Source organism: Parasteatoda tepidariorum, chromosome 11 (genome assembly GCF_982258835.1).
Source record: "Parasteatoda tepidariorum strain Cologne lab strain chromosome 11, Ptep-v5.0, whole genome shotgun sequence".
Taxonomy (NCBI): domain Eukaryota; kingdom Metazoa; phylum Arthropoda; class Arachnida; order Araneae; family Theridiidae; genus Parasteatoda; species Parasteatoda tepidariorum.
In genome coordinates this window covers 32511973-32537161 of record NC_141765.1, presented here as the reverse complement: position 1 = coordinate 32537161, position 25189 = coordinate 32511973, and the positions used below count along the sequence as shown (strand labels likewise).

General features: G+C 25.0%; 1 protein-coding gene across 3 annotated transcripts in view; it reads right to left on the bottom strand.

Moving 5' to 3' along the window:
- Positions 1 to 17599: 17599 nt before the first annotated feature.
- LOC107436981 (activin A receptor type 2 punt) overlaps positions 17600 to 25189 on the bottom strand; it is a 58835-nt gene continuing 51245 nt past the window's right edge. For all 3 annotated transcript variants that reach the window (XM_016048830.4, XM_043042141.3, XM_071187535.2), the window contains one exon: positions 17600 to 18061. In XM_016048830.4, coding sequence (XP_015904316.1) covers positions 17964 to 18061 — 98 coding nt within the window. In that variant the 3' untranslated portion in view covers positions 17600 to 17963. The remainder of the gene's footprint in view (positions 18062 to 25189) is intronic.

Below are 25189 nucleotides of genomic sequence, written 5' to 3'. Positions count from 1 at the left end.
GAATAGCACAAAAAATACTATGATATAATATATGAGCAGTCACATGGACATATTAAAAATGTACAAATCTACTAGCTTTCTTTTCAAATGTCAGAATTTTAACACTAGTATGCTGCATTATGAGCATCCACCTTAAATGAGGTTTCCTACTAATTGGTCCATATTATAAATTATGAGCCCTTTGTTATAATGTTCACAAAACAAATAAATAAGTACGTGACCAACAATTCCTATTAGCAATACATACTATGCATATAATTAGGCTAATAATTTTAAATGTATTCTTGACATTGATGAGAAAATAATGTGTATTAACATGATGAAATGACAAAATGTAACTTTAAAACTCTCCTATTTCAAAATTAAGTAAAAATGAGTGCAAAATTAAACTATGCAATTAATGTATATAAAAATTAATAATTTACTATGTCTTGAAGATAGTAGTTAAATTATTAAAATATTCATATAAGGCTCTTTGACATATTATTGTGAGTTGTGAGCAATATCATGCATTTTAAAATTAAACACTAAAATTCATAATTTATTTTATAACAATATCTTTAGAATAAACAAGTAAATTATTTTGAGATTAAGCAAAATATTTAATAAATTTAATTCATCTACTTAAATAACTAATTTATAGAACTAAATTTACAAAAGAATGTTGAAAAAGAGAATGATTAAATAGTCAAAGAAAGGTACAGTTTAAAAAAAAATAGCAGAGGCACTTTAAGAAATACTTTAGCTGTGAAACTCTGCTTTTCTAAAAGACAGGTACTTGAGTTCAATGAGTTGGTAATCCCATAAAAATGGCAGATTTATTTACATTCTAATGCATAAATATCTGAAAAATTTCTTTCAAGGAAAACCATACAGATTTTTTTTTTAAGTGATATTGTGACTATTGGAGAATCAACTGCAGTTGAAATTCAGGAGAAGAAAAAACAAATAAATAATAAAAAGTTACATTTAGAGAGGAATTCAAGTACTACACTTTGAAATGACAATAAATTAATAATATAGGAGTGATTAAAAAAAGAATAATACCTAATTCTGTTTGAAATTATAATATTACAAATTCAGGAAGTTTTAAACTAACCTAAAAGTTCTTGTTTTTTATAACTAAGCAATAAAAAAAATAAAAGACCCACATTAAACAAATTTTTTAAGTCAGATTTTATGCAATATATAACCAATTTTCGCTTCATTTTTTAAATTAATAGCTTTTGGGGAAATTTAAAAGCTACAATATAATCAAAACTCAAGACAAAAATAGCTTTAAGATAGCATTTCATTAATTTATTAATCATTCTTTAACTAGTTAGATAAAAATATCCATATTTATGCAGTCAAAAATATTTTCTAATACTATAAGAATAGGGAGAATGTATATAAACAAACATTAATAAAGAAAACACCATTTAAAGCAATTCCATTTAAAGAACTCATTAAATATAAGAAAATGAGGTAGTGTAAATTTTTAAATGCTAGTTAGTAATCAATAACATAGTTATTTCAGCAGATATTGGGATGGAAAAAATCAAAAATACTTGCCAAAATTATTCATAAGTAAAAAAGTTATAAAATAATCCTAATTACAATACAAAGCAAATTCTAGGGGGGAAAAACACTATAAAAAGAAAATGAAGTCATTAAAATTTTAAACTATAAAATAATTGGTAAAACAACGCATAGAATATTACACAATTGGTAATATACACAAAACAAGAAATGAAAGTAATAATTTATATAATCAAAAGATAAAAAGAAAAGTATAAACTTGTAATTTTTCTTAAAGCAATTTCTCCAGCATTTTGATTCTTGTTTACAAATGGTTAAAAAATTAATCTCTAACAATTAAAAAAAAAAAAAAAAAGATGTTAACATAAATTTTTGGGATATCATGAATATAAAGAGAAAATATTAATAAAATATAATCTTTCTTTAACTAACATGAGCTAACTGAATGAGCTTATTAAAAAAAATTCTCAGCTATTTACTTATCCACAATTACAAGTTATATTCTGAATACATATAGACATTATTGAATAAGAAACTTTAGTTGACAACTTTTGTTTTATCTATTTAATTTAGTTGACAACAATTGCGTCAAAACATATTTTGAAAAATTAGAAAGAGTGGTATTGTGATTAAGAAAAAAAATAATAGATTAACCATGAAGAATATTTTTACTTCAAGTTATCAGCAATATTGATATAATTCTAAAGAACCTGGCAAACATAATGTACATTTTCTTTCATAACTTTTACCAAAAAAATAATTATTAATGCAATAAAAATACACTTTCTTGACAATCAACTTTACAAGGAAAAATTACTTAATGTTATATACTCCAATTTACGTTATTAGTATAATAGTTTGAACCAAATAATATACCACCATAAAAATCTTGATTTTTCTTCTATTTTAAGAGCATATACAATTAATAGCTTTTTTTTTTAAAAAATGCTGAAATTTAATGATGATTATTGTGAAGTTGCTTTGTTCTGTTCAAACATGTTTATTTTTTTCTCATTAATTACATTGCTTTCAGTTTTAAAAAAAAAAATTCAAAAATTGCATCATGATATTCCTAAACTAAATCAAACAAAAATGCTTATTTGTATTTAAAAAAAGTCTTAAGGCATATTTTTTCTATAATCTATATCTTCCTTGTGACTTAAGTTTGTAACAAAATATTAAAATCCATTTATTTGAGTTATTCAGCACCTCAATCCTTCAATATTCCTGAAAGATGGAAACATTGAACAATGTTCATAGAACATTATGCGAGATTTATAAAAACAATTCTTTTATTATATACTCTGTCACTTACGGACGGCCTGTCTGCAATTCATTTATGTTCAATACTTGATGAATTATAAGATAAAAAAATTTCTTTCTATTTACATTGGATTACCACTTAATTAATCCAGTACTGATTCAATTTTATAGTTCATAATATTTGCATTAGTATTTTCGATAAAAACCATAACTTAAAACATCAGCTATTATTATAACTTTCTTGACCTACCTATGCAAGTTTTCCAAATATGAATGGTGAAATAAAATTGATAATTACAACTTATATTCTTAAGATAAAAGTAATTAAATATAGAATTTTAAAATATAACTTTTGATTTAAATATTTGTAATACATTATACTTGATTAAATTTAATAAAATTTCCATGCCAACTAGAATTATCACACATCAGTTCATTGTGCGGCTTAGATAATTTTTCGTAAAATGATGCAGACCAAGAGATTGGAAAAATCAGATACATTTGCAACAGTAACAAGCAAACCTTTCTGGTAGCCCTTTAACAAAGTACATATGGAGAGAGGGAAATTTTTTCTAGGTTTAATGTTAAACAAGTATATTCTACCAAGAGAGCAATAAACCAAAATTGTAGAAAAACAACTAAAAAAGCAAAAGGAGAGGGAACCAGTTCTGGATAGAATGAGAGAAATTCAGTGATCAGTACACCTTAACTTTATATTTGAAACTTGCGTTTTTTCTTTCTTTATAATCAAGTATTTAATACTAGACATTCCTACATTTTATTTATCTTTTGCCAATTTAATATTCATTAAACAATGAGATTAAGGTTATTTATTAGAGTTATATTTCTAAGGCAAATAAAAAACCTCCAGCTTGAGTCCCTTAAACTAGAAGTAAAACTTTTAATTATATAATCTATACACTATCTTTCTGAAAATAATTTACTGAAATTAAAAAGTAAATAATTTAGATTATTTCATAGATTAATTTTTTGAAAAACTTACAGTTCTCAGTATTTGTTCCTCAACCTACAGACCGATTTCCCTCTGTTGTGACAAGCATTTGGTCGGGGTTTTCTTACAGACATTTAGTTATAGGGTTATGAGCTAATAATGCAAAACTAAAAAATAAACTAAGGTAAGAAATCTCTCTTTATCATACTCAATATCTTTTTTATCTATACTTGTATTATTGTATATATTTTAAAAAAATGCCTCAATTTGAATATTTTCCACAAATAATCACACTTTTGAGAAAATTTATGAAAATGTAGAAATCAGTCAGAAACTTTAAAATCTGTCACCCTCAAAATTTCTGCATTAAGACCATAAAGACTACCTTTTCAGCAATATTTGCTATTAACAATTTGAATTAAGATAACTTAAAATATATATTACATTGATCATTTATAGTCATTTCATTGCAATTTAACAAAAAATAAGTCAAAGTTTTTTTTTTCTTCCTTAAGTAGATATGGGGGAATTGATAACTTGGATGAACAATATTACTATATAATTACAACTATCAAGTAATTATAGTTAAAAAAATACAGTTTTACACAAAATGTTTAAAAAACAGCAGAAACCAGGAATTAAAATACATAGATTTGAACGATAAAATTAAATAATAAACATTTTAAAATGAAAGAATTCAGGTACAGAGTATGACTACTTTTAAATGCTTGATAAATTGAACTTTGCGTTGCAAAGGCAAAAATGTATAATAAAAGTTATTATTGAATGCTTACTCATGCATGCATAATTGTAAATGTATGTGAAATAAATTACTCACAATAATGAACATATGATAAAGATTAGTAAATTTAGTAAAATATTTACTAAAATAAAAGTTCATTAATAATTTAGTTCAAAAGGATAAAAGTAAAGGCAAAATCTTTTTAAACAAAAAAAAAAAAACTTCTTTTAAAAAAAATTTCAAAAATTGTGAACATTCATCAGAAATTATTTTCACTATTTGATTAGTATGCTTTAAATAAATTGGATTTTATATGTGCCCATTTTAAGCATATACCTTATTATTTGAATCAATGAGGACAGGTCAATTATAATTAATTTCTTATGTAGATTGATTTCAGATTCATCAATTGTGCTAAAGTTTTTATCTGACATATAGTTAAGCTTGATAGTTATTAAAATATATACATAATAAAATTTTAAAGTGGTCAAAATAATATGTTAATTTCGAATTCTCTTTCCTTGAACTTTTCACACACTCTTAAAAATTCTGATCTTTTTCATTGAATTTTATAGCATGTAACATATGAAGAATATGCAAATAAAATTTTAAACCAAATAGATAATAATTTTAAACATCATACAGCTTAGAAATTTATCATACCATAACAAAGCAATTATCCTGAATATGTAGAAGCAATTCAGACTGCTTTGGTAGGGGATTGCTCAAAACTATGTTTTTATAATCTATAATTAGAAGGCCAAAGAATTTCTAAACCGGTCTTCAGGAAAAATTTTATTATGTGTACAAATTATTTTTTAGAAAGAAAATAATTCAACTTCTTGCATTGACATATTAAGAGGAAAAATTCATATTATGGATACTTCTCCAATTATAATTTTTGAAACAGTGACTGCCACTAATAAAAATCACTGGTTTAATAAAAAGTAGCTGCTTTTCAAAATCAAATTTGCAAGAACAGAATCATTGCAATATGAAAACATATTAAAACCATCCTTTAATAAAATAATTATCACCATCTTATACAATCAAGCTGTTAGAGACCATATGCTTTAAAAATAAAAACTTTTTGTTTCTGTTAAAAGTATTAGGATTATCTTTTTCATGTTTTAAAAGATGTGTAGCATATAGATAACAAATTCCAGCCCACAACCTGAATATGAAAGAAACAATGCTAGAGGCGTTTATTACTCATTTTGATGAAATTAAAGGGTAAGAGTAAAAAAAGAAAGAAGAAGGGAGAAGGAGTACAAAAGAGTCCAAATAAAAACTGCTTATGAATATTATTGAATGCTCATCATCATTCAATGTCAGTCATAATCACTGACTAGTTAACCCTCACAGTTAAAGAAGAATAGCTTGAATGTCTTACACATTCAATAAGATAAACCTTATCTGTGTGTTGTATTATTTATTTTAACAAAGAATGGGTCAGAATATGTAGGAAGAGTTTCAAGCAAAACAATTTTGTGGTCATATTAAATTGTGATTCAACCATGAATAAAGATCGAGATTGCATTTTTATAATAATTTTAAATCCAATTTGTTAACTAGCAAGCATGCCTAAATTGCAAGATTAGAGTGTCAAGGATAAATTTGAAATGCAAATTTATGTTTGACACTCAATATCATATTGATGATAAGAACAACTTTTACAAATTCTCCATTAATTTTTACTTTAAAATTCTGTAAATCAAACAATAATACACTAATAACCTTCCAGTAAATTTTTAAAAAATGAAGCTCATGTTCAATCAAAATGCCAATTGTAAATTAAAATATAAATTAATTTAGTTTCTATTGTATTTTCAAAGTTTAACTTTGATATTTTTTTTGTAAGTAGATATGCCAGTTTATAAAATCAGTCTCTTCATAAAATCAAACATCCTCAGAACAAATGTGATTTTAATAAGCAGCAGACACTGTATCATGACAAGCATCTATACAAAATTCATTACAAACATCCCTAAGGCAAACATAATTAAATAAGGAAAAGAACTTGCATTTCAAAAGTTCTTTTTAACTTTTACAAGTTGAACCTCAAATTTTTTTTCAAACAATTTAAAATACACTTTTTGTAAGTATGGCTATTAAACAAGTTAAGTGTTTATGAGTAATATAATCAAAACTAAGAAAGAGAATTTTTAAGAGAAAGGAGTACAGAAAAAAATGCGAATACAAGGCTTCTTCATAGCTTTGAAGTAATTTCATTATAGAGTAAATTCTTTTTGCATGATTGTAGGGAATTTCAATATCTAAACAATTTCAAGACTTCAATATCACAAGTGCTCTATATATAGGTATTGCAATGTTCAGTCGTAACACATATTTTACTTCAGATATCAAATGAAATTATTAATGTGGAATCTTTCAGAATTAACTAATTTCTTTTAATACTAATTGGTAAGTTTTGAATTGAGATATTGTGTTGCTAGATTCCCATTCAAATCTGAATAAATAGGAAGAGCTTTTGCTACCTCTGAAACAATTGGGAAGAAAAATAATTATTTGTTGTAACATTATAAGACAATAAGCTTTAAATCCATATTTTTTCTTCTGCATCAGCTACATTTGATAATTAATAATTTTGACTTAAAAAAAGAAAATTTAAAAATATACTGTAGTATAAATTAGAAGAAAGCAGCACCCAAAAATTAGATAAGTATTGAGAAACTAACAATCAAGATTCAGATATTAATATAATTCAATAACCATCATTTCTATCTTATTTTTATTTTATACCCATTATACTTTGTAATTAGAGCGTCCATTTTTAAGCGAATATCCTTCTCAAAGGGACAATGTTCTGGTCCCGAGTGCATCTGTTACAGCATACGTAAGTACATATACCTTTTACATAAAAAAAATCAAGATTGGAAGTTTAATTTTATGGAATTTTTAAGATATCAATTTTCAAAAAACTAAATTATTTTTTAAGAAAATATTTTTTAACCGATGAAAAATTTTCAATATTGATACAAAATAAAAAACTTAAATTAATACCAGTTGATACTGGTACGCAGTTTAAAAACGCAGAATGATACATAGTTTGGTACACAAACGGATAATTTGCACCATACACAAAACAATTTTCCCAACAGGGACACGAAAGGCTCTTGTGGTTTACCATTCTTTGTTTCCTTCCATGGCTCATTAAAACTAATTTATTTTAATACAATCTAACTTATGGTATTTATATTTTTGTTATAAGAATTTTAGATAATTCAATTTCTTTAGCATTCCCTTTTGAGTTAAAATAAAGACTTTTCTATAATCAATTTTACACATTATTTTAAACTCTATAATTACAACCACAGGCAACTAATTTCAATTTAAAAGAAAAATTACTATAATTTTTACTGTCACATTTTACAAATTTCAACTCTGTACATGGAGAATTTGCTTCTTAAATTTTACTGAAATATGAGTCATGATACAATTAATTATTGATATGAAATTGAAAAGTTTAAATATTATGCAAAGTATATAGTTTAAGTTAATCAGAGTTAAGGCTGTACAAAAATAAGAAAAATAGCAAGTAAAATTCATTGAAAAAATTGCTAAAAATTACAGAAAAAATTACTTTAAACTTTTACTTTGAAATATAATGAAAGAAAGAATAAGAATTGAAATATAATTTACTTTGAAATATAAGGAAAATAGCAAGCAAAGGAAAAAAATACTGAATCCACAGAAAATTCTTCACAATTATATAGAAAAACTTAGTGCTAATAAAAATAAAGCAATTTCTAATCGATAAGTTTAATAATAGATTTAAAGTTATAAAAAAGTCCAATTAGCTATGTTTCTTTGCATTATGAGAATAGAGCAATTTATCAGATTGTGAAACTTGACACATCTTTTTTTCTACATAATAACTCTTTAAACTTATTTATTTTCAACCAGAATTATAAATCAATGAATGGAAGGATATATATTTATTAAGAGATGTTAAATTGAGTTATGATTTTTAAGCATTACAATTATCAAGGCTTGAACTAAGATTTACAGATTCCGATAATTATTGCTGTAAGGATTATTTTTTGTTCATCGACATGGACGCAAAGTCATGAATGGAATTCATAGTTACATATTAATAAATAAAATTTACAGCAAATTTAACTATATATGATTTTTTAAATAGAAGAGCAACTGATTGCACTTATTAATTTCATAAATTTATGTTGTACTTATTTGGCTACAAAAAATACTTTAATTTTTTCCCTTTTCCTGATGAATAGGTAGATCTCTGCTGAACGCCCCTGACCAAATTACTCATTTTAATTTAGGGTTGAGGTTAAAAATTATTTTAATTTGAGTGACAAACAGATTTTATGTAAAATGTAACTATAACACAACATAAAACATATATAATGATATACAACACATAAATTTTAAATAAATTTTTAATTTCAGTTATATTTTTTACTATGAAAACATATGCTTAATATATGCAAGGAAATAGAAAAATATATAAAAGCATAGACAGCAACCACGCCAAATGACGTTAAAGGTATGCAAGTTATGTGCAACATTTACCAAAATATAAAACAAATAAATTTTGCTTGCTATTAGCATTTTCAAAGACAAGAGGAACAGCTCAAAATTTAATATAAAGACCCTGTCTTAGTATAGTGATTCATAGATATGGCAATTTATACCAGTAATAAACTTATTTAAAAAAACTGGTTCAATGCTTATGCGCAATTTTGCCTGTTATTAACAAAAATAATATTGCAATTTTTTTATAATCTTCTTAACAAAAATAATATTGCAATTTCTTTAAAATCATCCTTACTAAAAAGTGCAATCAGTCTGACATTTTCATTTAAATCTATGAAAAATGCCGTTGTTGCTAAATCTTATTTTAAGCCCTAAAAATCACTAATTTCTTAAATGTTTAGATGCAGCATATATACATAATATAGTATAAGAAACGCAAAAATATATAAAATAAATTGTTGGTTAATGAAACAAAACACATTAAACAAAACCAAAATATTATTAAAAACAATTAAACATACATATTTTCACAAATACTTATTTTTGTACACATTTTACCCGTTAAGATAATTAGATGCAGTTTCTTTCATAAAACACTATATGATTAAATAAGCTGTACAAAACAAATAAAAGTGGTATTAGAAAAATAGAATGAAATAAATATTTTAAGTTTGAAATGCAAAAAATGCATGTTCAAATACAATCAATCTAATGTCCATAATACAGCAATAGATATTTATCTTCCATTTACATGGAATATTTAATCATAGGAATTATACAGTAAAAAAATTGCTAAGTGACATAACAGTATCAAAAAGTTTACAGTTACAGATGAATTTTATAGTAAATTAAAATTAATTTTTTATACTAACTCAACATTATAGTAACATAAAATATTACACGTACATTAATAATGACAATTTTAAACTGCAGCAACATGATTAAAAGTTAGTTTGTTTTTTTAAATATTGAATTGAAATACAAGCCACCTGATTTGATACACAAACCCATTTAATTATTTCTTAAAATTTCCAAACTTTACCATAAGATGAATTGCACAGACATTATGGGTAAGCAAAAATCTTTTTTAAAACTTAATAGAGAATTCAAACTCATAAAAGATTAAGTGACTTGCTATATTCAAAGTATTACACTCTAAGCATAACCATTAATAACTAATGTTTCCATACCTGAAACTTCAATCCAATTCATTGTGATTTAAATTAACTGGAAATCATGAAGAATAGCATAAAATAGGCCAAATAATACAATGTGTCATTGAATTGATATGATTTATGCAGTTAAATGAGTATGACTTGAAAAGAAATAAAAGTTGTAGGAAATTACAGACAGCACATTTTAAATAGAAAAAAACATTTCATTCAGTTGTAAAATACAAAACAAAATATTTTCAATCATGTCAAACCTTCAAATCAAATTATTTTTAACCAGAAGCTTCTCAAATATGATGAGCACTTCATATACATTTGAAAATAAAAAAAATACCCAAAAATTAACTCATCACATGTCAAATTTGGATCGCAGAATAGACAAATGAATTCTTCAGCCTTTTTTGTTCTTTTTATCTAACAATAAATTTGATAATATTTTCGAAAAGTAGTTATACACACAAACAAAAAGTGTCATATTATTTTGCATATTACTAATAATGGGACAAAAAAGATGTTAACTTTTAGTTAATAAAAAAATCCTAACTAAAACTAGAACTACAGTGAAAAAAAAGCTGGATTTGAATATATAACTTAAACATTTTTATACAGGTTATAAAAAATAATAATTCATAGTTAATTTAATAATAAATAATAACTAGATATTATAGCTTAAAATGAAAATAAAAGATGGTGAATTATAAATACCTTTGAAATATCAAAAATAGCTCATTAATCCGCAAAATTTAAAACATATCTTAAATCAAGATAAGAATTTTTATCAAATTTATTTTAAAGAAAAGCTTCTTAAAGCGTGAATAGAGCATGACTGTTTGAATATAAATGTACTTTTACATCAACATTAGTTCTTCTAGCTATCAAAGAATTGAATTAAGAAAGACAATAAGTTTATTTGATGAAAGTTTAAGTGATTTATGGGTAGCATATATTAAATAACAAAAATGGTTTCATACAGTTATCAAGTATTACAAAATATCAAGCATTTTAAAACAAATAAAGTTTTTTATTCAAATTGATTTTAGTTGGAAACTTAAAAATAAAGAACAGCATTGGATTGTTTAGGCAAAATAAAATTTATCTTTAAATTAAGGTTAAATTTTCAAGCTAATGAAAGATTTTAATCAAAAAATCAATTCAATTTCATATCACTTTACATTATTTACTGTTCAATAAATTGAATAATATTTATAAAAAAAATTAGTTGCACAGTAACAAAATGAATCATATTATTATTAATCATATTGGCAAATTTCTGAAAAGATGTCTGAATTTCTAAATAATTGGGATAAAGAACCATAACTAAAATTATATATAAGAAAATGTACTGTAACTTAAAAAATGTGGTGGACATGACTTGGTCATATTAAGTTTAACAATAAATAATAATTAAATAAAATTAATGGATTAGAATCACTCTATCCCTGTAAAAAAATAACAAAAGAGGGAAAATTGGACAAAACAAAAAATGAAAAAAAAAACTTTTCCTAAGAAACTATCTATTTGAGTGAAATTACAATTTATATTTTGAATGATAAATTGGTGCTTAAGGTTAAAAAAAATTATAATAATAAAAAATAATGAAAATATTTAAATTTGGGAAGCTAAGGAAAAAAATATATGTATGCAAGTACATGGTTTTATTCACCTGGTTGTACAAAAGAATATAAACCAAAATGCATAAGAAAAGAAACATTCGACTAAACAATTTTATTTTTAATATAATATTAGCATAATATCCTTGAATGCTTTGATGAACATATGTAAATATTCATAAATAAATTTGAAAGTTATTTATTTTGTATAATAATAAATAATGTTAATTGATGAAACATGGATGTCAACTTTTCTTGCTCTTGGTGAGAGACTTTTTCAAAGTGGAAAAATTTATATATTAACATTTCATGCTTAGTTTTAAATACTTTTGACCACCATAACCTATAATTCATATAAAAATCATGCATGATTTTAATTCTTACAAAACTAAAAAAGTTTAGCTAAACTCATTTATTATTTCACCAAGTTTAAATATTGCAAAGAGCTAGAACTACTGGATTGACAACTGTGATAAAATTTGAAAGAAATTTTAAGGGGAAAAAAATCACACAAAAAATTTTAATCTCATTTATCTCTATTGGCTTTATTATACATCTTTTTTTACAGTTTAGCAAATTTTGCTTTGTTTAAAGTCATTTCACACACTTCATAAGATAAAAGAATGTTATATATATAATTAAGCAAATAGCACCACTGATATAGCAAAAAACTGTCCTTTTTTGGTTTTATCCAACTTTCCTCTACTTTTTCAAAATACAATAGCTTTCATCATTTATAGTTCTTTTGCCTTTATAGGTCATATTAATATTTAATTTCACTTTAACACAAATATATTTGATCTGTAAGTTGAATACATGGTCACATATTTTATATTTCTATGTTATGGTTTAGCACAGGTACAAGTTATCTCCATTTCCTCTCAAACATATTTTATTTTAGGTCAAGTGCAGGGTCACTTCTTTTACATTAATTTTTCATTTTAGCATGGTTGCAAGTCATCCCAATTCAATGTAATACAAAATATATTTCATACATGGTCACATTTTTTTACATTTAAACCTCATTCTTAGATGGTTCCAAATAATCATCATTCATGTTATCATAAATATATTTAGTTTATAAGTCACATGCATGGTAATATAAGTTTGATTTTGTCCTTTTTCTCTCATTGAATAGCTTCCTTTAAGCAAACATACCAAATTTTTAATTTTCATTTGCACCTTGCTAATAGTAGTAAATAAAAAAATGAAATACCTGATAAATGTCATTAAAACTATATAAAACAAGTTTTTAAATCAACATTCTTTCCTTTTACTAAATTTTTTTATAATTCTTTAAATGATTTTTTTTTCTGGAAAAAAAAATAGCAGTTTTGGCTTACAATATAATATATTATGTTTATTTGCATTTAAAAGTAAATTTTATAACCTAATTTTGACACACATTTAAACACAAATGTATAATTTCAAAAATTACTTATCATATTAGTTATTTAGCATAATCATAATACTTATCTTATTTGCAAATTTTTTTTAAAGAATAAATTCAATGATTGGGCTAAGTAGAACTGTTATTAAGATAAAGCCAATAATATTCTTTCATTTTTTTTTTAACTTACACACTGAAAATGGAAAAGTGTGTCATTTTAGCCTTTTTAGTGACATAGGAATGTATTGACAATTATTAAAATTATTAGAAATCCAACAAATTACGCTTAATTATAAACCAAAGGCTGGAAAACAAGAAAAGTTAAATAAAATCAGGATTTCTTTTAAATGCAGAATGTATCTAAAATAAGAGTTATCCCAAAATATATTTAATGTTATTTATTTACGATGTAATCAAGACTTTCATTCTAATTATAAAAAATGTCTGCAAGTTAGAGTTATTAGAATTATAAAGAGAAGAAAATAGAATAATTCAAAACAAGTAGAAACCAAAACACTTGAAATTAGAATTTAAAAATAAAAAAATAAAAACATGAAACTATTTGTTTTCTGATATTAAATCTAAATTACGTAAACAAAAACAACTAACTCAGATTTTTTTTCTTTTAAAAAAAAGTGTGAATTCTAAACCTGGCGCCGTTTCTATTTGTATCATTATAATGGCATACACAGTCAAGATGGTTATTTAAAAAAAACTATTCAAAGCTAAACATGTCATTTATGAAAACTGTAAGTGAATAATTATAGATAGTGTCTCAAAGAGCTAAGAGAAAATACAAAATCATTTATACAAGTCTCTTTTGAAAACTGTGGTATACATTATGAATAATAGGCCCTTATTAGCAATATATTTTATTTTTAAAAGCTAAAAATACTTAATACTATGTTCAGTTAAGGATCACACAACTGATCTAACTCACATAATAGTCGGACATATCACATTGATTGATTCAAGACACATACAACTTTAAGATACCTTAAAGAAGCACCATTTCTTTGGGAGTAAGATAATATTTACAGCTACATACATTTGCACACCACACACATATATTTTCCTACAGTATAGACACTATAAATACAAGACTAAAGCAATTATATGTCCACAAATTTATGTGTTTGCCAAATATCTCACTAAATGCCTGAAAAATTACCTTTAAAATTATTTTAATATTATAACAAGTGAATATATAGTCGTAAATTTTAAATGATGCAGCTGACAGAGTTAGAAAAAAGAAGTGTTTTTTTGTCTCGTTTTTTTTTGCTATTACATCCTCTTATACAGAGAACTTCGAATAACATTAAAAATTAACGTAACAATGAACTTCTTACTATGAACTAATTCAGTTATAATATCAAGAAAGAAAGAAATTATAAAATAGACTTGAGTAGCCTCTTTTTAATTTAAATAGATATGAAGTGCTGAGTCTTTTTTTAAATTGTTAATTGAATGATACAGCTTTATAATAATTATGCACTAGCACACAGCTCTGCATCTAGTACTTAAGAGAACTTAAACATTTTTAGTCGTAGAAACTTTGAAACACAATAATAGTCTGCTTGAAGAACCAAAAAATTGTTTAATAATTTTTAGCTTGTGCATTAATTTTATTTACAAAGATAATTACATTTGCTTCCTCATCTTTATCATCTGTCAAAATCTTTTATCATTATCATTCAAATAAGAATCCATTGATGTATGATACTGAGAAATAGCGAAAGCATAGAAATTAATGTCTGCTCATGTGGAGTCACCGTTTTTCACAAGAAATATAGAATTGCAGCTAGTCAGCATTTAAATAATTAGTAAAAAATGCCCACTTTGCTTCGTGATTATTCAACACTACAATAAATTTCAAAAATTAATTTTATTATAACATGGATTACAAATTAAGACTGAATTCCACCAAGATGCCAAGTGTACACTTCTAATTTCCAAATCTGCTCGCTAAAACTACTAATTTATATTAAACTTAAACTCAACCATTAAAGGGTAATGTAAGAAACACGTTATGTAAAAGAAGAAAGAAAAAAAAACAGTAAGGTATCTAACATTTTGAAAAATTATGAAAATAAGAGAGAGAGATATTTGTGAGAAACTGGCATTTGGACTAAAGTTTGTACATGTATAACTTCATGAGTGTTTATACAACAATTGAATTTTTTCTCAACATAGATTCCATAATTATTTTAATCAGTTTGAACCTTTGCAAGAAAGAAGGCTGATAATTAAATTAAACTCGCCTAAATAAATTTAAACATTACTGCAGTTTAAAAGTAATAAACATTATTGTTCTCAAAAACTGATCAGTAAAGGATAGTTAATGTAAGTTGCATAGTTTTAATGTTATTTTGATTTTCGTATTTTGCATTTTAAAAGTTTTTTATTTGCTCAATGTCTAAGATGTTAAACTATGTGCTCTAAATGTGAAATGAGGTTCTATCATATTAATATGATATCATGCATTATATATGTGTGTGTGGATGTATGTGTATACATATGTTACTAAAATAAAATACATTATCTTTCAAATCAGTTATTAAGAAATTTTAAAAAAATTACAAATATATGATATCAGTGGTTAAAAGAGATAAGAATACAAAAACAAAACTGCTGTACATTTGATAAACAAAATGAAGAGGTCAAATGATTTATAATGCTTATTATCAGAATATTTACTAATTAAAATTTTAAAAAAAAAATTTAAAGTTTACAAGTAGGAAGGAAGTGATGAAACAACTGACCAGCAGAGTTCCATTCTTCTCACTAAACATATTTCAAGAAGCACTGTATTAAAAACTTATTTAACATGTTGACTGCAAAACCTGTTTTATGAATTTCCAGCTCAGAATTATCTTGTAATTATATATTTTTTGTTATTTTAAATATTGACAATATTAAAAGTGATACAAGAGATACTTTAGTAAAATGCGAAGAAATACTTTCAGGGATTAAATTTATTTCAAAATGAAAAATAAATATATGTAAGAAAATTGAACAAACTTTATTTTTTAAAGGTATTTGGAAATTTTCTGTAAGTTAGTAAATTTGGAAATAAACTACAAATCACCTACATGTAAAACACTTAAATAATTGAATGCTTATTTAAGTAGTATGAAACAAAAATGCTCCTAGAAGAAGTAAACAGAGGTAGTAATAAAATTATAAATAAGGGTATGTATGAAGTAGTTATGAATTTTTCAGTCCATCCTTGTTTCTTCCTGAAACATCTTAATATTTTAACAAACTTGAACTTTTAAACTGATTTTGTGTAAGTTTGTAAGCATTCTTGGTATGAAACAGTCAACATGTTTTCATATGTATGTTTTATTTATATATATATATATATATATATATATATATATATATATATATATATATATATATATATATATATATATATATATATATATATATATATATTTTCATTTAAAAAAATGATATTTTTAATATCCACCTAAGCCTGATTAAGAAATTTGTAGCAAGCATTTAAGTTTTTCAAATTGAGTATAAATAAAGCTATTTTCGCAATGTAAAAAAAAATATTGAGTTTAAAAATACTATTTTATCTGAAGATTTGAGATGAAGTTAATGATAATTCTGCATATCATAAATTATTCATTTAAAGATAATGCAACAGACAAAGAAGAAAAAAGAAAAACATCTACATACTAACAATTTTGTATGGAACTTAACTTTGGCACTTGCTGTCAGGTATAGATTTTGTCCATAATGTCAAACATTTCATAAGTAATTCGGTTGTTGTTTACACATTAGCTATTTACCTTATAAGACACATAACTCTGTACATTCGTTTCTACCTCCTTTAAAGTTCAAATTTTTCAGAGGGGGAAATCAGGGCATCTTTCCCATAATGATGCAATGAACTAAAATGCAATCCCTGCCATTTTAGAATTCAGGTACAGGCAGCATGCCACAGAGGCCATGTTAATAATAGGAACATTCATAAGAGCAACTAATAGTTTTGTAATCTCAGATCTTTAGTGCTTGAGCTTAAACTTAGCTCAGTGTCAAGCATCGACTTAAAGTTCACAAAAATGGATCAATAATAAAACCCACATAAGATTCCAGTTTAAGAAGTGACTACAACTCAGAAGACTTATACACACATGCATTCAAAAATCATATTATATCTCTAAAAGTTTTGTGTTAACGATAATATAACTTCATTTTTACATTTAAACATAGTACTTAGATAACAGTAATTAAAAGTATAGCAATTTGATTGTTACATCAGCAATAAAAAATTTTTTTTAGTCATAAAACAATAAGAGAGGTAAATATCTAATTATAAAAATCAAATCAATAAAATTCATTCAAATTTTAAGAAACTTTTTCTTGTTGTTCATAGCATAAAAAGTGTCACTCCTAAAATAAACTATTTAATTTACATAATTTAAATTGTTTTATTTTTCTGGAAAATGTAACAGATTTTGGATGGGTACACTGTAATGATAAACAGAGTTTAAAATGACGAAGATATTATGTAAAACTTTTCCCTTTCCCCCTGCACAGGCTAGTATTAAGAAGAGCAATTACTTATCAGAGTAGAACTGACTGTAGTGATAAACTTGTACTAGCTTGATAGAAGGCACAAGGAAATCTTGTGAATTACAAGAGATATTTTAGAAAGAGCATATAGTTTTAGTCTGTACTTCCAAGCTGAGTTACATCCATTTTGAGAAGAGAACTCTTTTAATCACTGACCAATATCCAGTACATGGCAAAGCAGTGTTTCTTTTTGTACATTCTATATACTAGATTCTTTTGGCGGTAAAATTGGAGGAGATCTAGAAACTGGCTCAATATCTGGGCAAATATTTGAGGTAGCAGTAGAACATGATATTTCTGTCAAAGATAAAAATATGAAATTAAAAACAATGTTTCAATTTTAAAACATATATAATTCTTTCAATAATACAATTGTAGTACTTATGCAACACGCTACCTTACAAATCCTTTTGATCTAAAGCAAAATGCTTAGAATCATGGAACATTTTCAATTCACTCATTGTTACAACAAAATTAAAAATTATTCGAAAGAAAAGATCCTAAAAATTTTAATTGTACTTATACAGATTTAGTTTCTAAATCAACTGCGATAAAATTTTAATTGAATCATTTTTTTCTACCATTGCAACTTCATCTACAATTTTATTTTCCTAAAATCTTACTTAATTTTTGGTTAGCATAAAAGCTGAAACTTTTTCCACCAAACAAATTATTTAGTAATAAGTGGATAAGTTAATTAGGAGTAATTTTTCACAGTTTTGTATCCATTATTTCAATTGCATATGTTGACTGGAAACAGATTACATAAAGCTTATCATAAAAGCTAGTAATTTATTTACTATTAATAATTGTGAAACAGTTAATAGTTATATATTATTTTAAATACATTTATCAAAAAATGTTGCATAATAAAATAACACATTACTTTGTAATTAAAGTATACCACTCCTAATTTTAAGCATTTAATTTAGAATAATAATCAAAAGTTAAAACATAAAAATAGAGAAGTATACAAAGACAGGATTAATAAATATTGCAAAAAAATACAGTTAAATAAGGAAAGCATTAGTAACTTTTGCATAAATAATACCAGGTTATTTTTTTGTTAACTTTTATGCTGATGACAATCACAGAAATTAAGGAATGTTAATTCGTTAATTAAGAAACAGTACTATGTAATTTTTTGGTCCATTGGAGAGTGCAAACACCAATGAGAAACAGTTCAGAGAAGGGAAATAAAACATTTTGTATATTTGTTACACCAATAAAATCTTAATAAAAAAAGCATCTTCGTTAAAAAAATATATATATAAATTTTCTTAAGCACAATTAAAGAGTTTATGTTGTAAAAATTGTTATAAAATGTTCAATAAAAGAAATTTAAATGGTATTAAACTAGGCTTAAGAGAAAAAAAATAAATAAAATTAAAGACATAAGATTTATAGTGCATCAAGATTAAAAAACCATATGCACATGGGATGAACTAGAGTTAATACTACACAGTTAAGAAAAATCTTAAGACAAATAACTAATTAAACATTTTTGATTTGTTTCTTTTTTTAATATAAATATATATATAGTAAAATCTCGCTATAACACTATTTCTGGGAATAAATAATATATTGTTGTAGAGGGATGTATTGTTATATTGAGGGCCTACACACTTTGGGAACACAATAAGACTTTTTTTAAAATTTTAATGTTAAATATGTATCAACTATAAACGTATATATTAATTTGCAGATAGGTTATTTAGGATGAAATATTAAAAACAATTGAAATAAAACAGACAGCAAATATACCTGAAAACCGTTTTTATTGAAAATAATCCGATATTTTTGTTTGTTTATTCCCCCGAGGCAGAATCGTGGTAACACGGCGACATTGTCCCAGAACATTACTGAGTTCTTGCAGAAGGATTTTTCCTTTGTGAAATAAAAAATTTTGCTTTTCTTTTCAGCAGAAATTTTTGAAAGATTTTATCTTTTCTTCGGAATTATAATCAAAAGATGCCTTTCTCGCGCTTCGGAGTGGGAAAAACATGCTTGTGACTTTTCTATTCTCATTGGAGAAAAATGAAAAATAAAGAATAATAAAGTAAAAAATTTGGTTTTCGTTTCTGTGGAAATTTTCGCTCCAATTTTTCATGCAGTTATAACTACTGATTTCCACATAGCTTTTAAAATCCGATGTTAATTATCACAACAACTAAATCTCGAAATGAAAACATGCATTTAGTAACCTCTTTTTGAAGAGTGCGTTTCGTGTGATTTCGTCGTCTATCTTTTTTATTGGCAGTTACTGCTACAGATTTCACTATTTTATTTTTTTAATATGATGATGAATTATAAAATGCGAGAATATCGCCCATAATATTAGAATAAAAAATCACACATGCAATTAAAAAAATTATTTTATTTGATCCAATTTTTGTTTATTTAATTAATTTAATTTTTTTAAAATTCGTATATTTCTTATTGTTAAATATTTGCAGAAAGATATTAGTATTAATGAGGTATGTCGCAGAAAGCCCGAAAAAATTCTGCTACAGGGGTTTATTCATTCTTTTGACTGTTAAGTCAATCAACAAAGTATGCATTGAGTTTAAAATACGAAAATGACTTTCGTTTGCGAATGGTGCTCCACCCACCCTCTAAGTAAAAAATTTTCTTTCAGGTGTTAATATGATGCTTTTGTTCATTTGTGACTCATGACCAGGTTTTAACATGAAGGAAATGAAATCAAATAGGAATATTATGTCTGTGACTTCTTAAGAGATATGGTGGGCAATTCTAAGAATGGAAGCTCTTCGGGTGGTCAGCAGTGGGTTTTTTCTTGTCAGAAAAAAATGGGAAAATGGCAAAAGATGATAAAATAAGACTTTTTACATTATTTGAAAACTAAGAATAATGAAAAAAATAAGGTTAAAAATTTGGAAGAAAAAAATATTTTTTTACAGTTGTTTATTGCTTTAGAGAATATCGTAATATCGAGAGGAGAATAACATTAATTCATATGAAAGTTTGTCGGGACCATGAAACATTATCATAATAGCGAGAGTTATTGTTGTAACGGAAATCATAGTAGTGAGAGTTCACTGTATATATATATGTATACATACAATATATATATGTATGTATACATACATACACACATTTATATATATATATATAAATATATAGATAAATATATATATAATAAAATAAATAAATACAAGAAAAAAGTTAAGAAAAACAATAAGTTTCATTTATTGCGCATAAGCTCCAAGTAAACAGAACTCATTAGATAAGTTCAAAATGAAGATAAAACAAAGGAAAATTATGGACATATGAAAAAAAGGGGGGGAATAACAATGAAAAAAAATAACAAACTGATTTTAAAAAAAAGGGATGAAATTTTCTAAAAAACCAGAAAATAAAAGATATAATCTTTTCATAAGCCCACACGATTATATCCACAAAAAAGAGTGCTTTCTGATATTGTATCAATATAGCCAAAGCAAAATATATTAATACAATAGTGTGAGGAGCACTCGAAAAAATTTTTTTACAAAAATTACAACAAATAAAAATAACATGTAAAAACAGAAAATAAAATAAAAAGAAAAAACAGTATAAAACAAAATCTCTAAAGCGAGTAGCGAAATCAGATGTACTTACATGAACAGGAAATTTTCAAGAATGATTTAAAAATATTTTCGCAACAAGAATGCCAGATTACAAAATATGAAAACAAGTTGACCACAAATAATTTTAGAAAATAAATATTTATTTAAGAAAAAATAGAAAAGAGAAACATAAATTGCCTGTTTTGCAAATAATTTTGGCCACGGATTTGCCCAAAATGGATTTGCACATGGAAAAGTTATACAAATTATCAAAGAAAAGAAAAATTTAGTAGATAATTTTAGCACGGATTTGCCCGAAATGGATTTGCACATGGAAAAATTTTATAAATCAATAAAGAAATTTCTAGTAAATAATTTTACCCAGCGATTTGCCCGAAATGGATTTGCACATGGAAAAATTATAAAAATTAACAAAGGAAATTTTTAGTAAAGGAATTTTTCAGTAAATAATTTTGACCACAGATTTGCCCGAAATGGATTTGCACATGGAAAAATTATACAAATTAACAAAGAGATTATTTAGTAAATAATTTTGGAAAGCGAATTTTCCCGAAATGGATTTGCACGTGGGAAAATTAAATAAATTTATTTGTTGCAATTTCTGTAAAAAAAAAATGTTTGAGTGCTCCTCACACTATTGTACAGTATGGAACCGATTATCCGGAACGGTCAGGACCATCGCTATTCCGGATAACTGATTTTTCCGGTTTTCTGAATCGCTACAAAAAGCTGTTTTTTTATAGTTAAACCCAACTAAAAAAAAATATTTGGAAATAATCTTAAAAATAAGAAAAAACGATGAAGTAATACACTAATAATTATTTCCAAAATGATGGTACGGTAAACATCTTTAAAAGAAAAAAGAAAAATCGTAAAATCTCATGAGGAAAAAAAAAAATTTTTTTAAAAATGGCGAAAAAAATTTATTGAATTTCGTTCTGGTTTTTTGATTTTCTGATTTCCGGATAACAGGTTCTGAACTGTATTAATATATTTTGCTTTGGCTATATTGATACAATATCAGAAAGCACTCTTTTTTGCGGATACAATTGTGTGGGCTGATGAAAAGATTATGTCTTTTATTTTCCGGTTTTTTAGAAAATTTCATTCTTTTTTTTTTTAATCAGTTGCCTTGCTACTTTTTTTCATTATTATTCCCCCCCTTTTTTTCATATGTCTATAATTTTCCTTTGTTTTATTTTCATTTTGAGCTTATCTAATGAGTTCTATTTACTTGCAGCTTATGCGCAATAAATGAAACTTATTGTTTTCCTTAACTTTCTTCTTGTTTTCTTGTACAGCAGGGAACCGATTATCCAGAACGGTTGGGACCATCGCTTTTCCGGATAATTGATTTTTCCAGTTTTCTGAATTGCTACAAAAAGCCGTTTTTTTAATTGTTAAATCCAACTAAAAAAAAAATTGGAAACAATCTTAAAAATAAGAAAAAACGATGAAGTAATACACTAATGATTTTTTCCAAAATGATGGTAAGGTAAACATCTTTAAAAAAAGAAAGAAAAATCGTAAAATCTTATGAGGAAAGAAAATTTTTTTTTTTTTTTAGAAAATAGCGAGAAAATTTATCGAATTTCGTTCCGGTTTTTTGGTTTTCTGATTTCCGGATAACGGGTTCTGTACTGTATTTATTTATTTTATTATATATATATATATATATATATATATATACATGGGTGATTCTCACGAAATATGACAATTCACTCTCCCTTGCTCCAGGATCTAATACCATAACAGTAAAAGAACTTTTTTTTAAAAAAAATTTATAAATTGCATTGCTGTTAGCATTTTAAAATGACTTTGCACTAGCATTGACTATTTTGTATAGTTAAAAAATTTAATTGAACTTCATATTGTCATTTTCCTGGCATGTCCCAAACAATGCCTCCTGTAATAACTAGCTTCAAAACTTCCCATAAATTTTTCAATATCTAATTTTTTTTTACTCAATCGGTGTAAGCATTTATAGAATATATGCAGAGGGTATTATTTACAAAAACTTCGCTTAAAATAATTTTTTCTGTCAGTAATTTGTTTGTCCCAAGAAAATCTGTCATTTTCGTGGCTACTTTTATTTAGTGGTTTTTAACCAAAATAGATAGAGCCAGCTTTCAGTATCTTATGTTAATAGATTGATTAGATACCTTCCTATATGAATATGTCTTGTTGCATGAATAAAGAACCAAGTTTCTGGTTCAAAGTCTATTTCAAAAAAATTTTCAAGATGAGTAGATTTTTGTGTTGTCATTTTCCTGTTTCCTGGCTTCTTGAAATCATTAATAACATAAACTACATAGATTTATCTGAGTTATTTTAAGAAATCCTGTTGTTTTTTTGCAGAATGTAAACGTCTTAGAACAAAATATTAAATTAAAGTAAAGTTATATCCTATAAAATGGCGAATTTGTCATTATCCTGGCTTATGAATTTCAGGACATTGAAGTGTTACCAAAAATTTTTTTTAACTGCTAATACTGTAAGAAGGGAAAGCAAATATTGACCTAATGCCAAGTTTATGCATGATTGTAATATGGTTGGATTTTGGATGGTCAAAGCTATTTATTTATTTAATAACTGATTATTATACACAATTTTATTCTGTGCATATCAGCAACAACAAAAAAATTTTATTCTTTCTACAGTGGATAAAAAGAATTAATTTAAGGAATTTATGGCCCATCTAACATAAAGGCTTAAGTTGAGTTACTTACTATTAACTTAAAATGACTGTTTTTTAAACTTCTAAGCTAATATGTCATTTTCCTGGCATTCAAGATTTGGTGAATTTCTATTTTTTTCTTTTTTCTCGAGTAAATGTCAATAAACTACACTGCTGTCTGTAAGATATTAATAAATGTAACTAAAGAAGCGTACAAAAAAAATTAGATTATTTTGAAGACTTTAAATTTGAAGAAATTTTTCGGTCCGAATTGTCATGTTTAAAAAGAATCACATATATATATATTATATATATATAAATGAACTGATTTAAAAAGAACTATTAGGACTATTTATTAATAGGAAGAAAAAAAAATTCAGCCAGTGCTGAATATTTAGCAACAACCAAATATTTGGAGCAATACTATTAGTAAAATGTATAAACGCATTGCTCTACAATACTTTTCAGTATTTTTTCTAAATTTCTTTACCTTTTTTATTATTAAAAGTTGTGAATATCAATTTTTAAATTTAACTGCACAACTCTGAAAAAAATATCTAAAAATTCATAAGATTTCAATATAATCTTAAAAAATTAAATACCAATTACTTTCATAGATAAAAGAAATTTTTTTATGTTCTATAACAATGTATAAATTATATTTTAGAGTTAGCTAGAAAATCCAATGAATTACAGAACTACATAAAAAATTACATTTTATTAAAGCTGATAATTTTTAAAAATTAAGCAAAACTGATTTTAATTATAATTTAAATGACTACAATCTGTCTAGGTATTTCAAAATTGCAAAATTGATTACATGCCAAAATTCGAGCTATTGTAATGAAAAATTTTATCAATAAACACATAATAATTGGATATAAATCAAAATGTATTCTGCAGGTTTCATGAGATGCAGGCTCAGATGATACTCTACTTTTATGTCCAATTCGATAAATATTGAGAATGCCCTCAAAGCAAGTTGAATGTATTCAGCATTAATTCTGATGCTATTCCTAAAATAAATTCATCTCTTGATAACTTTAGGTTACATTTACTCCAGAAAGTATTTTACAGGTAGATTTATGAAGTTTAACTTCCACCAAATCAGGTTAGCATTTCCTAATCGCAGGGTTGATTATGGTAGTTGTCTCTAAT